Source organism: Anomaloglossus baeobatrachus, chromosome 10 (assembly GCF_048569485.1).
Source record: "Anomaloglossus baeobatrachus isolate aAnoBae1 chromosome 10, aAnoBae1.hap1, whole genome shotgun sequence".
Classification (NCBI taxonomy): Eukaryota; Metazoa; Chordata; class Amphibia; order Anura; family Aromobatidae; genus Anomaloglossus; species Anomaloglossus baeobatrachus.
In genome coordinates this window covers 28,695,783-28,710,690 of record NC_134362.1, presented here as the reverse complement: position 1 = coordinate 28,710,690, position 14,908 = coordinate 28,695,783, and the positions used below count along the sequence as shown (strand labels likewise).

The following is a 14,908-nucleotide window of genomic DNA, read 5'->3' as shown; positions in this document are numbered from 1 at the left end:
TGAGGGAGGAGTAGGAGGAGGACCGAGCACGCAGGAAAAGAGGAAATACGCAATAATGCATGACATAGCCTTGATAGCTAAGCGTTGCATCTTAAAACACTGGATTCAAAGGGAGGGCCCATCCATAAAGGAGGTTGTGGGCGAACTACACAACCTTCTGAAGTGGGAAAAACTAGAAGCGGAGAGGGATAAAGATGGGTTGACAGCCAAGTTTTTTGTGAGATGGAGACATTTTATTGAAAGCCAATTCACACAGGGAGAAATAATTAACCTGATGGCACCTTTTGTTCACTCGGAGTGGTATATCCTGAGCGATATCCAGGACAGCCTGGGTAAACTGAGAATCACCTAGGAGGGGGCTCTGGCGGGAGGGGGAGACGAGACGGTTGGGAATACCAAGACACGCTAGCAAAATTGAAATCATTCAGGGACGACACAGAGATTTAACGAATTGTATTGCATATGTTATATTATATTTCATTACCTATGTTTTGGTTTAATGTTACTGTATACTATCTTAAATCGAACAGCAACATGGAACTCCAAATTGGGGTATCACCCACCTCTATGTCACATTTTGTCAGACGAATGTTCTTCTTTTGCAATGATACTTGTCATGTTTTTACAAATTTGAAAAATCAATAAAAAACGTTTTGGAAAAAAAAAAAAAAAAAAGAGTTCTCAGCTCTCGGAAAAGGGGGGGGAAGTTAAGGTTATAGAGGGAATCATAAGTAGATGTGAGGTTAACCCCCAGGTACTTGACCGCATCTGTCTTCCAACGAAACTTAAAATTCAAACGCAGGTAATCCAGGGCCACCGGGTCGAGATTCAAGGGCATTGCCTCCGTTTTGCTAGAGTTGATCTTATACCCCGAAAGGCTCCCGTACCTACCCAAGGTGCACATTAAAATTGGAAGGGACACATGGATGTTAGTAAGTGTAATGAGCACATCGTCGGCAAAAAGTGAGATTTTAAACGGTTTATTCCTGACCAGGACCCCCGAGATGTCTGGGTTGCTCCTGACCGAGGCCGCGAGGGGCTCTATGCATAGCGCAAAAAGGAGGGGGGACAGGGGGCACCCCTGCCTGGTGCCATTGGAGATGAGAAAAGGCTTAGAGATGTGGAGGGGGAGTTTGATAGAGGCCGTAGGAGCGCTATACAGGGACTTCAAGGCCCGCATAAAGCCACCCGAGATCCCAAAGACCTCCATTGTCTTGAAGAGAAAAGGCCACGCAAGGCGGTCAAAAGCCTTCTCTGCATCTAGACTCAACACCAACGCCTGTTGCTTCGTCCGATTTGCCACATCCACCAGGTCTATGACCTTCCTGGTGTTGTCCCCCCCCTGACGGCAAGGGACAAAACCCACCTGGTCTTTATACACGAGTTGGGGCAACCATCGATTAAGCCTGGCCGCCAAGAGCTTGGTGAACATCTTCAAATCGGAGTTCAAAAGGGCTATTGGTCTATAATTAGCACAGTCCAATGGGTCCCTGGGTGGCTTGGGCAGGAGGATTAAATGGGAGTGTAGCATGGATGGAGGGATAGGGTCACCCTGAAGGAAAGAGTTAAACAAGGCGGACATGTGTGGGAGGAGCTCCGCCGCAAACACCTTGTAATAAAAATAAGTAAAGCCGTCCGGGCCCGGTGACTTCCCGCCAGGCAGGGCTTCCAGAACTTGCTCCAGTTCCTCTGTAGTAATCTCTTCATTCAAAGCCGTGGCTGCTCCGCAAGGCAGTGAAGGGAGCTCAAGGGCCGAAAAATAGTCCCCAAGTGCCCCAGCCCCGCGCGAAGCCATGCCCGGGGGAGCCGGAAGGTTATAAAGCTTGTTGTAGTAATTGAAAAAAATGTCAGCTATTGAAGCGGGGTGATAGTGGATAGTGCCCTTTTCGTCGCGCAGAGCCTGAGGGCATGAGGATGTAGCGCGCTCCTTAAGCTGCCTGGCGAGTAAGGTATGAGCCTTATTACTCCTTTCATAGTATCTTTGTTTGGAAAAGGTTAGCAATTTTTCTGCTCTGCCAATTGCCAAGTCTCTCAACTTTTCCCTAAGTCTGATGACTCTCCTAAGAATAGTCAGTGATGGGGCAGCCGCCAGTCTCCCCTCCTGTAGCTTAAGATGGGCCGTTATAGAGTCCCGCTGGCTTGTGGCATTCTTTTTAGCCCTGGCGCCCTCTCTAATGCATAGTCCCCTCATCACTGCCTTGTGAGCTTCCCAGAGTGTTGCCGGCGACGTGACCGTGCCCGTGTTCAACTGAAAGAATTCGACCAGTTGCTTATTTAAAAAGGCCCTAGTGTCGGGATTTTTGATCAGAGATTCATTAAGGCGCTGAGGCCTAGGTCGAGGACCATCTTTCTTGAAGTCCATTATGAGTGGGGAATGGTCTGACCACGTAATGGATCCCATTTCCACCCTCTCAAGACGCCCCAGCAGCTGTGAGTCAATGAAAAAATAGTCTATTCTGGTGTGCGTCTGATGCGGATGCGAGTAGAAGGAAAAGGCCTTCTCTCCCGGGTGGTCCACCCTCCAAGCGTCGTATAAAGCCCCTGATCTAATGAGCCTCCGAAAGTCCCGGGACAAATTTTTCAAAGCACCCGATGGAGGGTGTCCACCCACAGAGAGTCTGTCAGCCACCTCCGAAAAAGGGATGTTAAAGTCTCCCCCCAACACCGTAGAGGCCGGTGCCAGTCCGCCTATCAGATCGAGTATTTTCTTAAGAAAGCGTATCTGCCCTTCATTAGGTGCATAAATGTTGGCCAGTATGTGCGGGGATCCCCCCAGTTGGCCCTCCAGAATCACATATCTACCCTCTGGGTCGCAGTGAGAACCCGTAATTTGTAGAGGACAACTGGAGGATATTAAAATAGCAACTCCCCCCCTCTTGGAGCCCGAGTAAGCCGAGTAATGGATGGGAAAGCGGTGGGACGCAAATTTGAAAGTGTTTGATTCCACAAAATGTGTTTCTTGGATAAAGGCTATGTCTGCCCCTGATGTTTTCAGTTCCTGTAGCAGCAATTTCCTCTTACGGGGTGAATTCAGACCTTTTACGTTAAGAGAGATAATGCGGGTCATATCTAAAACTTAGAAGTAAGAAAAAGCTAATGGCACACCTATACCGTCGGGGGCATGACTTCCCCTGTGAAGCCGGCCAGAGGAGATGGTCCATACGACAAAGGGCCGCAGCTCCCAGGGACTCTAGAAGGGGTGGTACCTGAAAGGACACATAAGGAAAAAACATCGGGGAGGGGGGAAGACAAGGACAAACATAGAAATGAACATGAATTAAGAACAATAACCAAAATGCATAAACCTTAGGCATAGATTCCCGGGGGGTCAACCCGGAAGGGAGAGACCTAGAGGGAGGTTCCCCAACCCGTCTGAGCTAAGAGAGCCACCCACCTCACTCCCCAGTAGCCCTCCCACGGGGGTCAGTCCAGTGGGCACAGGCCCGTGCCAAAAGGAAACAAGGGAAAAAAAAAAAAAAAAAAAAAAAAAAAAACCTCAACCACTAACTCCAAGTAAGGGGACCGGGCTCCCGCCAACCCCCTACCACCCACGGCATCATTGTGGCTACAGCCCCCCCCCTTATGCAGCTCAACAGACCCAGAGGGCCGCAGATGACACAATGGACAGTCAGAGGCTTGCTGTAGAGAGAGTCACAGTATCACAAAGCATGCTCAACCACTGGAACTCAGAGGGTATAAGAAATAGGCACCAACCAGGTTAAGAAGTGTCCTCAACGGTGAGCCGGGGAGGGGGGCGACCCGCGGCCCCTACCTCCTCTCCCCCCCAAAGCCCCACGCCCTCCACCCCTCACCTTGGACCACACGGGAGGGGGCGGCCCTTCTAACCTTTGCAAGTCCCAATCTGGGATACAGACCGCTGGAATGTCCAGTGCTTCACAGAACAGAGTGGTATCTGCTGGAGTGCGAAGGGTCGCCGATTTACCCCCTCTGCGCGCTGTTAGTGCAAACGGGTAACCCCAGCGGTATGAAACCTGGTGCTCCTTCAGGCTCGTGAGGAGGGGTTTGAGGTGCCGCCTTTTCTGGAGTGTGATGCGAGAAAGATCCGGGAAAAGCTGGATTTCCTTGCCATTGAACACAGGTGCCGTGCGCCTCATTCTAGCCTTAGCCATGATCAGTTCTTTGGTGGAGAAGTCGTGAATGCAACAAATGATGTCCCGGGGTTGGGTGGATAAATTCTTCGGCTGTAAAGCCCTGTGTGCCCTGTCCAGCTTGATGATGTTAGAAGGGGGAGCGTCCAACACTTCATTAAAGATGGATTGTAGTATGGAGTTTGTGTCCTCGGGCCCATCTGACTCTGGGACCCCCCTCACACGGACATTGCAACGGCGTCCTCTGTTGTCGAGATCCTCTATGTGAGACTGCATATCCTCCATTATTTTTTGTTGCGATGTTGCCAGTTTGTGTAATTCTGATACATGGGATCTGGTGATGTCATGCTCTTCCTCCAGGGATTCAATTCTGCCAGACAATTGCTGCAAATCTCTCCTCACTTCAGCTATTTCTGACCTGCAAGTTGCTTTAACCTCACGTATGAGGCATTGAAAGTCCTCTTTAGAAGGAAGTTTACTTATGAAATCATGCATGTCCTTATAGAAGGTGTCTGGCCCTTTAAGGTGAGCACCTGCAGTAATAGACGCTGGAGTTTTAGTCTGGTGCTGGGGAGGATGATCTCCACACCGAGGCCCAGAGGGGGGAAGCAGGCTGCTCTGTTCCCTGATATTACCAGCTGTAGCTGCAGTCCCTTCTTCTCCCGGCAGTGGGGAGGGCTGCCCCCCGACCTCCACCTTATCTCCCACAGCCACTATGTGCTCCTGGGCCTGCTGCTGCTGTGCCTGAGGATCCGATGCAGTGCAGGGCTGCTGAGCCAAGGCATCCCCTGTTGGATCTGCTGCAGAGATTCCTCCACTCCCCCCTGTGTCCCCGCTCACCCACTCCTCCTTCTCTTGCTGCTTAGCAGGCCGGGCCAGTGCCTCCATTTCCCCTCCATGCTCCTGGAAAGATGGCGTCCGGGCCTCCCCTGGACCCTGTTCCAGGCCCAAGAAAGTATCCAGCGCCGTGGTGTGCAGCGGGGGGGCCACCGATGCCTGCTGCGACGGTTTAATCCTCCGTGGTCCCATCCTGAGAGCCGGTGAGTAGGTTTGTGCTTATGATAAGTGCTAATTTAGCTGAGGGTCAACAGGAGCTCCTCTTCCCCACGTCCACTCAGCTCAGCATCCTGGACACGCCCCCCACCGTCTATAATTTAAAGACTGGTTACGGTTCTCCAAACCCAAAATTCAACATCCTCATAGGCATACACGATGATGCTAAATTCAGGTGTGGAGACCAGCGGCCGCTCGGTGCATCAGATGCATGAATCAGCTAAAGTGTTGAGTGCAAGAGGCCGGAGAAAAGGCTCATAAGTGGGGAAAGAAGCAGATTTTTATGATTAAATATATTATAATGTTTCTTATATTCACTTGTATTATGGATTTAAACAAAGCTCTTTGAAGTGACTATTGTAATGCGGTCCACACATGGCTAACAAAATTAAACTTCATGACTTAATTTTTTCTTTTCATTTCAAAAATACAAATTCTTGTTTCTGATTGTCCCAGCCCCACTTCTGATACCCACTGTCCACTGCACACGTGCTACACAGTACACTCGATAGGAGTCACATGTACAGTACAGACCAAAAGTTTGGACACACCTCCTCATTCAAAGAGTTTTCTTTATTTTCATGACTCTAAAAAATGTAGATTCACATTGAAGGCATCAAAACTATGAAGTAACACATGTGGAATGAAATACTTAAAAAAAAAAAAAAAGTGTGAAACAACTGAAAATATGTCTTATATTCTAGGTTCTTCAGAGTAGCCACCTTTTGCTTTGATTACTGCTTTGCACACTCTTGGCATTCTCTTAATGAGCTTCAAGAGGTAGTCACCGGAAATGGTTTTCCAACAGTCTTGAAGGAGTTCCCAGAGATGCTTAGCACTTGTTGGCCCTTTTGCCTTCACTCTGCGGTCCAGCTCACCCCAAACCATCTCTATTGGGTTCAGGTCTGGTGACTGTGGAGGCCAGGTCATCTGGCGTAGCACCCCATCACTCTCCTTCTTAGTCAAATAGCCCTTACACAGCCTGGAGGTGTGTTTGGGGTCATTGTCCTATTTAAAAATAAATGATGGTCCAACTAAACGCAAACCGGATGGAATAGCACGCCGCTGCAAGATGCTGTGGTAGCCATACTGGTTCTGTATGCCTTCAATATTGAATAAATCCCCAACAGTGTCACCAGCAAAGCCCCCCCCCCACACCATCACACCTCCTCCACCATGCTTCACGGTGGGAACCAGCCATGTAAAGTCCATCCGATCACCATTTCTACAAAGACACGGTGGTTGGATCCAAAGATTTCAAATTTGGACTCATCAGACCAAAGCACAGATTTCCACTGGTCTAATGTCCATTCCTTGTGTTCTTTAGCCTAAACAAGTCTCTTCTGCTTGTTGCCGGTCCTTAGCAGTGGTTTCCTAGCAGCTATTTTACCATGAAGGCTGCTGCACAAAGTCTCCTCTTCATAGTTGTTCTGAAGATGAGAAGGTGTGTCCAAACTTTTGGTCTGTACTGTATAAGTCAGATGCACACGTGCTACACAGTACACTCGATAGGAGTCACATGTATATGTCAGATGCACACGTGCTACATAGTATATGTCAGATGCACACGTGCTACATAGTACACTCGATAGCAGTCACATGTATATGTCAGATGCACACGTGCTACATAGTACACTCGATAGCAGTCACATGTATATGTCAGATGCACACGTGCTACATAGTATATGTCAGATGCACACGTGCTACATAGTACACTCGATAGCAGTCACATGTATATGTCAGATGCACACGTGCTACATAGTACACTCGATAGCAGTCACATGTATATGTCAGATGCACACGTGCTACATAGTACACTCGATAGAAGTCACACGTATATGTCAGATGCACATGTGCTACATAGTATATGTCACATGCGCACGTGCTACATAGTATATGTCAGATGCGCACGTGCTACATAGTACACTCGATAGCAGTCACATGTATATGTCAGATGCACACGTGCTACATAGTATATGTCAGATGCACACAAGCTACATAGTATATGGCAGATGCACATGTGCTACATAGTATATGTCAGATGCGCACGTGCTACATAGTATATGTCAGATGCACACGTGCTACATAGTACACTCAATAGGAGTTGAATGCACACGGACTCTCACGCCCACAGACATCTTTATTTTAGAGAATTTACAATAATAAGATAAAAAGCTCTTCACGCCGCCAGGGTCTCCTGTCTGCGCTTCGCTCTTTCTGCAAGTCGCCGTTCTCGCTCGTACTGCTTCATTCGATGAACATAACTATAGGATAAAAAAAAAAAAACACAAACACATTACAAGAGAAAAATTCCCGTAATCCAACAATGATGAACATTGAAGATTGTAGAAAAACACAGAAAACAATTGAAGAGAAATTTCAGGAAGATAAAGTGACATGAGGTCACACCTGTTGTCTAACCGTTTAGATGCTGCAGTCACTAATGAGGGGTTAAGTAAGCGGTCTTATTTAATAATTGAAAAAAAATAATATACACGTTCATGAGGCATGAAGACTTTAAGAATCTGGCCTTTATGGAAGGGTGGCAAGAAAGAAGACATTTTTAAAAATGGCAAAAGAAGACCAGTTTATAGTTGGAAACAGCTATGTAGGGGACACAGCGAACAGTAGAAGGAGGTTCTCTCATCAGATGAGACCAAAGAACAACTTCTTAATCTCCATGCAAAACGCTAGGTGTGGAGGAAAACTAACACAGTACATCACCCTGAAAACACCATCCCCACCGTCACACATGGTGGAGGCAGCATCCTGCTGTGGGGAGGCTCCTCTTCAGCAGGGGCAGGGAAGCTGGTCTGAGGTGATGGAATGATGGATGGAGCTAAATACTGGGAAATTCTGGAGGAAAACTTGTAGCAGGGTGTAGGTTCACCTTCCAGCAGGACAATGACCCTAAACATCAGCGCTACAATGGATGGTTTAGATCAGAGCATATTTTTGTGTGAACGGCCCAGTCTCACTCCAGACCCAAATCTCACTAAGAATCTGTGACAAGACGTGTAAATTCCTGATCACAGACGCCTCCATCCAATCTCACTGAGCGAGACGGAAAAGGAGAAGGGGCAAAAATGTCACCTCTAGATGTGCAAAGCTGGAGAGACCGAGCACAAAAGACGCAGCAGGAATTGCAGCAAGAGGTGGTCCTACAAAATACTGACTGAGGGGGCTGAATATAAATGAACCTCACAATTTTCACATTTCAAATTTTTCAAATATGTAGAAAACCATTTATCGAGTCTTTTACACTTCACTAATTCTTGATACTTGGATGTTTATATATCACAAAATAAAAAAAAAATACATTTAAGTTTGTGGGTGTAATAAATAAAATTGGAAAAATTCAGGGGGTATGAATACTTTTTCAAGGGACTGTATATATAATTAATTATTAATATTATTACTACTACACCTGGGCCCATGAGGCTTTGTTCACACATTGCATTTTTGCTGCATTATTTACAGTGTCTGCCTGTGACAATACTCACTCCTCGTGCTGGCAGTACTCCCAGTCATGGCGCTCGTGTTTGCACCCGAATAGGTTTGGCCACATGTCCCTCTTACATTTCAGGTAGGTGATGAGGTGATGGGCGCAGTAGTCTCTCTGCTTCAAGGGCAGCTGTGCGAGGTTCATCTGCTCCTGGGTGGCCACCATCACTAAGAGGCAAAAAGACGCAGGTGAGATCCCGAACACACAACAAAATCATAAAAATATAAATTTAAATTATATTTATAAAATATATATATATATATATATATATTTTTTTTTTATATAAATATAATTTAAATATATATATACACATATATATTTTTTTATAAATATAATTTAAATATATATATATATATATATATATATATATATATATATATATATATATATATATATATATATATATATATATATATATACACACACACACACACACACACACATATACATACACACACTCAGCTCTGGCAAAAATTAAGAGACTACTGCAAAATTTTCAGTTTTTCTGATTTTTCTTTTTATATTTTTGAGTAAAATGTAAATTCTTCTTTTATTCTATAATCTACTGACGTCGTCTCTGAATTTCCAAGCAATGAATTTTGTCTTTATTTTCTGAAAATGAGAAATAGTAAAAATACCAAAACAATGCACAGAATGCACAGCGCTTTCAGATCTGAAATAATGCAAAGAAAACAAGTTCATAATCATTTACACAAAACAATACTAATAATGTTTTACCTCAGGAAGATTCAGAAATCAATATTTTGTGGAATAACCATGATTTTTAATCCCAGCTTTCATGCGTCTTGGCTGCTTTCCATCAGTCTTTCACACTGCTTTTGGGTGACCTTATACCACTCCTGGTGCAAAAATGTAAGCAGCTCTTCTTTGTTTCATGGCTTGTGACTAACCATCGTCATCGATTTCATTCCAGAGGTTTTCAATGGGGTTCAGGTCTGGAGATTGGGTTGGCCATGACAGGGTTTTGATGTTGTGGTCCTTCATCCACACATTGATTGACCTAGCTGTGTGGCATGGCGCATTGTTCTGCTGGAAAAAAACAGTCCTCAGAGTTGGGGAACATTGCCTGAGCAGAAGGAAGCAACAGTTTTTCCAGGATAACCTTGTATGCGGCTTGATTCATACGTCCTTCACAAAGTTTAATCTGCCCAATTCCAGCCTTGCTGAAGCATCCCCAGATCATCTCCAATCCAATTAAAATGCATGGTTATTCCACAAAATATTGATTTCTGAATCTTCCTGAGGTAAAACATTATTAGTATTGTAGTTTCTAAATGACTATGAACTTGTTTTCTTTACAGTATTTGAGGTCTGAAACCACTGTGCATTGTTTTTGTTATTTTGACCATTTCTCATTTTCAGAAAATAAATACAAAATTTTTTGCTTGGAAATTTGGAGACGTCAGTAATTTATAAAAATAAAATAACAATTTACTCAAAAATATAAAGAGAAAAATTAGAAAAACTGACAATTTTGCAGTGGTCTCTTAATTTTTCCAGAGAGAGGGGTGTGTGTGTATGTAATATATATGTACAGTTAGGTCCAGAAATCTTTGGACAGTGACACAATTTTGGCGAGTTGGGCTCTGCATGCCACCACATTGGATTTGAAATGAAACCTCTACAACAGAATTCAAGTGCAGATTGTAACGTTTAATTTGAAGGTTTGAACAAAAATATCTGATAGAAATTGTAGGAATTGTCACATTTCTTTACAAACACTCCACATTTTAGGAGGTCAAAAGTAATTGGACAAATAAACCAAACCCAAACAAAATATTTTTATTTTCAATATTTTGTTGCGAATCCTTTGGAGGCAATCACTGCCTTAAGTCTGGAACCCATGGACATCACCAAACGCTGGGTTTCCTCCTTCTTAATGCTTTGCCAGGCCGTTACAGCCGCAGCCTTCAGGTCTTGCTTGTTTGTGGGTCTTTCCGTCTTAAGTATGGATTTGAGCAAGTGAAATGCATGCTCAATTGGGTTAAGATCTGGTGATTGACTTGGCCATTGCAGAATGTTCCACTTTTTTGCACTCATGAACTCCTGGGTAGCTTTGGCTGTATGCTTGGGGTCATTGTCCATCTGTACTATGAAGCGCCGTCCGATCAACTTTGCGGCATTTGGCTGAATCTGGGCTGAAAGTATATCCCGGTACACTTCAGAATTCATCCGGCTACTCTTGTCTGCTGTTATGTCATCAATAAACACAAGTGACCCAGTGCCATTGAAAGCCATGCATGCCCATGCCATCACGTTGCCTCCACCATGTTTTACAGAGGATGTGGTGTGCCTTGGATCATGTGCCGTTCCCTTTCTTCTCCAAACTTTTTTCTTCCCATCATTCTGGTACAGGTTGATCTTGGTCTCATCTGTCCATAGAATACTTTTCCAGAACTGAGCTGGCTTCATGAGGTGTTTTTCAGCAAATTTAACTCTGGCCTGTCTATTTTTGGAATTGATGAATGGTTTGCATCTAGATGTGAACCCTTTGTATTTACTTTCATGGAGTCTTCTCTTTACTGTTGACTTAGAGACAGATACACCTACTTCACTGAGAGTGTTCTGGACTTCAGTTGATGTTGTGAACGGGTTCTTCTTCACCAAAGAAAGTATGCGGCGATCATCCACCACTGTTGTCATCCGTGGACGCCCAGGCCTTTTTGAGTTCCCAAGCTCACCAGTCAATTCCTTTTTTCTCAGAATGTACCCGACTGTTGATTTTGCTACTCCAAGCATGTCTGCTATCTCTCTGATGGATTTTTTCTTTTTTTTCAGCCTCAGGATGTTCTGCTTCACCTCAATAGAGCGTTCCTTAGACCGCATGTTGTCTGGTCACAGCAACAGCTTCCAAATGCAAAACCACACACCTGTAATCAACCCCAGACCTTTTAACTACTTCATTGATTACAGGTTAACGAGGGAGACGCCTTCAGAGTTAATTGCAGCCCTTAGAGTCCCTTGTCCAATTACTTTTGGTCCCTTGAAAAAGAGGAGGCTATGCATTACAGAGCTATGATTCCTAAACCCTTTTTCCGATTTGGATGTGAAAACTCTCATATTGCAGCTGGGAGTGTGCACTTTCAGCCCATATTATATATATAATTGTATTTCTGAACATGTTTTTGTAAACAGCTAAAATAACAAAACTTGTGTCACTGTCCAAATATTTCTGGACCTAACTGTGTGTGTGTGTGTGTGTGTGTGTGTGTGTGTGTGTGTGTGTGTGTGTGTGTGTGTGTGTGTATGTATATATATATATATATATATATATATATATATATATATATATATATATATATATATATATATATATATATATATATATATATATATATATATATATATATATATATATATATATATTACACATATATATATATATATATATATATATATATTACACATATATATACATACACACACATACATACATACACACAGTACAGACCAAAAGTTTAGACACACCTTCTCATCTCTAGAACAACTGTTAGGAGGAGGCTTTGTGCAGCAGCCTTCATGGTAAAATAGCTGCTAGGAAACCCCTGCTAAGGACAGGCAACAAGCAGAAGAGACTTGTTTGGGCTAAAGAACACAAGGAATGGACATTAGACCAGTGGAAATCTGTGCTTTGGTCTGATGAGTCCAAATTTGAGATCTTTGGATCCAACCACCGTGTCTTTGTAGAAAAGGTGAACGAATGGACTCTACATGGCTGGTTCCCACCGTGAAGCATGGAGGAGGAGGTGTGATGGTGTGGGGGGGCTTTGCTGGTGACACTGATGGGGATTTATTCAAAATTGAAGGCATACAGAACAACAGGTCAATGACCCCAAACACACCTCCAGGCTGTGTAAGGGCTATCTGACTAAAGGTACCGTCACACTAAGTGACGCTCCAGCGATCCCACCAGCAACCTGACCTGGCAGGGATCGCTGGAGCGTCGCTACATGGGTTGCTGGTGAGCTGTCAAACAGGCAGATCTCACCGGCAACCAGTGACCAGCCCCCAGCCAGCAGCGACGCGTGGAAGCATGCTGCGCTTGGTAACTAAGGTAAATATCGGGTAACCAACCTGATATTTACCTTGGTTACCAGCGCACACCACTTAGCGCTGGCTCCCTGCACTCCTAGTCAGAGTACACATTGGGTTAATTACCCAATGTGTAGTCTGGCTACGTGTGCACAGAGCAGGAGCCGGCACTGGCAGTGTGAGAGCGGCGGATGCTAGTAATTAAGGTAAACATCGGGTAACCAAGGAAAGGGCTTCTTGGTTACCCGATATTTACATTGGTTACCAGCGTCCGCAGAAGCCGGCTCCTGCTGCCTGCACATTTAGTTGTTGCTGTCTCGCTGTCACACACAGCGATCTGTGCTTCACAGCGGGACGGCAACAACTAAAAAATGGCCCAGGACATTCAGCAACAACCAACGACCTCACAGCAGGGGCCAGGTTGTTGCTGGATGTCACACACAGCAACATAGCTAGCAACATCGCTGCTACGTCACAAAAGTCGTGCCTCAGCAGCGATGTTGCTAGCAATGTTGCTTAGTGAGATGTGGCCTTAAGAAGGAGAGTGATGGGGTGCTACGCCAGATGACCTGGCCTCCACAGTCACCAGACCTGAACCCAATCGAGATGGTTTGGGGTGAGCTGGACCGCAGAGTGAAGACAAAAGGGCCAACAAGTGCTAAGCATCTCTGGGAACTCCTTGAAGACTGTTGGAAAACCATTTCCAGTGACTACCTCTTGAAGCTCATTAAGAGAATGCCAAGAGTGTGCAAAGCAGTAATCAAAGCAAAAGGTGGCTACTGTGAAGAACCTAGAATATAAGACATATTTTCAGTTGTTTCACACTTTTTTGTTAAGTATTTCATTCCACATGTTTTCATTCATAGTTTTGATGCCTTCAATGTGAATCTACAATTTTTAGTCATGAAAATAAAGAAAACTCTTTGAATGAGAAGGTGTGTCCAAACTTTTGGTCTGTACTATATATATTGCTCAAAAAAAAAAAAACACAACAGAGCACTTAAACAACAGAATGTTATTTATTTTAGTGTCCCCTTAATTTTTTTAGATATATACTGTGTATATATATCTCACAATCTTTAATTTACAAAAATATTTATTAATCCTGCAATTTTCACAAAGGCCTCTGAGGCTGTGTTTTTACATATTTCCTATGCTGTCAGGAAGCGGTTTCAGCAGTCTCATTATCATCAGAGGCAGGATGACAATGACAGGTAACGCCTCTATACACAGCTGATCACACAGGATCCACCAGTCACAATGTGATGTCACAGCTCACCTCCTCCCCCTCTCTTCACAATGCACACACTCATAAGAGGCGTCAATACAAAAGATAAGGGTCAGAGTCTGTACGCTGCAGCTAATGTAAGTGTGCATTTCCTGAAACAACAGGTGTCTCAGTGACCGGGGTTGAAAATGCAAGATTTCTCTTTTTTTTTTTTTTTTTTAATATTGATTGTGATACGGAAAAAATATATATGCATTTTACCCAAAAACCTGATTTAATCAATGTTGCTGCACCTTTAAGGGGTAATCCCATATTTTATTCCTATACATTTTTATTATGTGACTCTTTGGGCGCAAATCACATGACCGCAGACGCCGCTATATTGGGACGACAGCGCAAAGCGTGCAAAAAGTTGCAAATTCACAACACAAAACGCAACCGTCCCAATAATTTCCACCCTAGATGTGCAGCACAGACCAGGCATTGCTCTGCACAGGGGCTGCATACATGGAGCAATACTCACTAACATGTAGCACACACCATTGCTGACACCACGTACCCCTCTCCTGGAACTGCTCCCCCACAGGACTGTCCGGCATAGTCTTGGGGTCCGGATCCCCCCGTAAGCTTCTAGTCAAATTGCCACCCATCTTTGCTGCCACCCGAGGGTCACCTCCGCAGCTGCCCGATAGACGTATTTTTTTTCCACGTCCATTTCGCTAATCCTGTTATTTGACTCCACTCATGGTCCCATCTTAGAGAAGACTATGCCCGTAGAGAACAATTATATTTTGTCTCCGGAAACATGGCCGCCGTGGTAAAAATCAATGTAGTGTACTGCAGACATATTACTGGATGAACGGAACAGCGTACGTCTGACGTCATTTTCTAGAGGTAACTTGACCATAGAGTTCTAAATCCGTGGTAGAGCGGTGCGGTGTAGCTGGAAACGCTGCAGCG

The 14,908-nt window shown here is 44.5% G+C and overlaps 1 protein-coding gene across 1 annotated transcript; it reads right to left on the bottom strand.

The window, feature by feature from the left end:
* Positions 1–7,282: 7,282 nt before the first annotated feature.
* NDUFB7 (NADH:ubiquinone oxidoreductase subunit B7) lies at positions 7,283–14,662 on the bottom strand. The gene is made up of 3 exons (XM_075326723.1): positions 14,508–14,662; positions 8,666–8,834; positions 7,283–7,426 (listed from the first exon to the last, which is right to left on the bottom strand). Exons 1-3 carry the CDS (start codon positions 14,596–14,598, stop codon positions 7,342–7,344), a joined length of 345 nt encoding a protein of 114 aa, XP_075182838.1. The 5' UTR covers positions 14,599–14,662; the 3' UTR covers positions 7,283–7,341.
* Positions 14,663–14,908: the final 246 nt, after the last annotated feature.

What these genes read in the sequence shown, in the direction of transcription:
- NDUFB7 (XM_075326723.1), bottom strand. Translation starts at nt 14,598, where the DNA reads ATGGGTGGCAATTTGACTAGAAGCTTACGGGGGGATCCGGACCCCAAG. An exon ending in GGAGCAGTTCCAGGAGAGGG is followed by an intron (nt 8,835 to 14,507) that starts GTACGTGGTGTC and finishes TTTGCCTCTTAG; the next exon opens with TGATGGTGGCCACCCAGGAG. An exon ending in GAGTACTGCCAGCACGAGGA is followed by an intron (nt 7,427 to 8,665) that starts GTGAGTATTGTC and finishes TTTATCCTATAG; the next exon opens with TTATGTTCATCGAATGAAGC.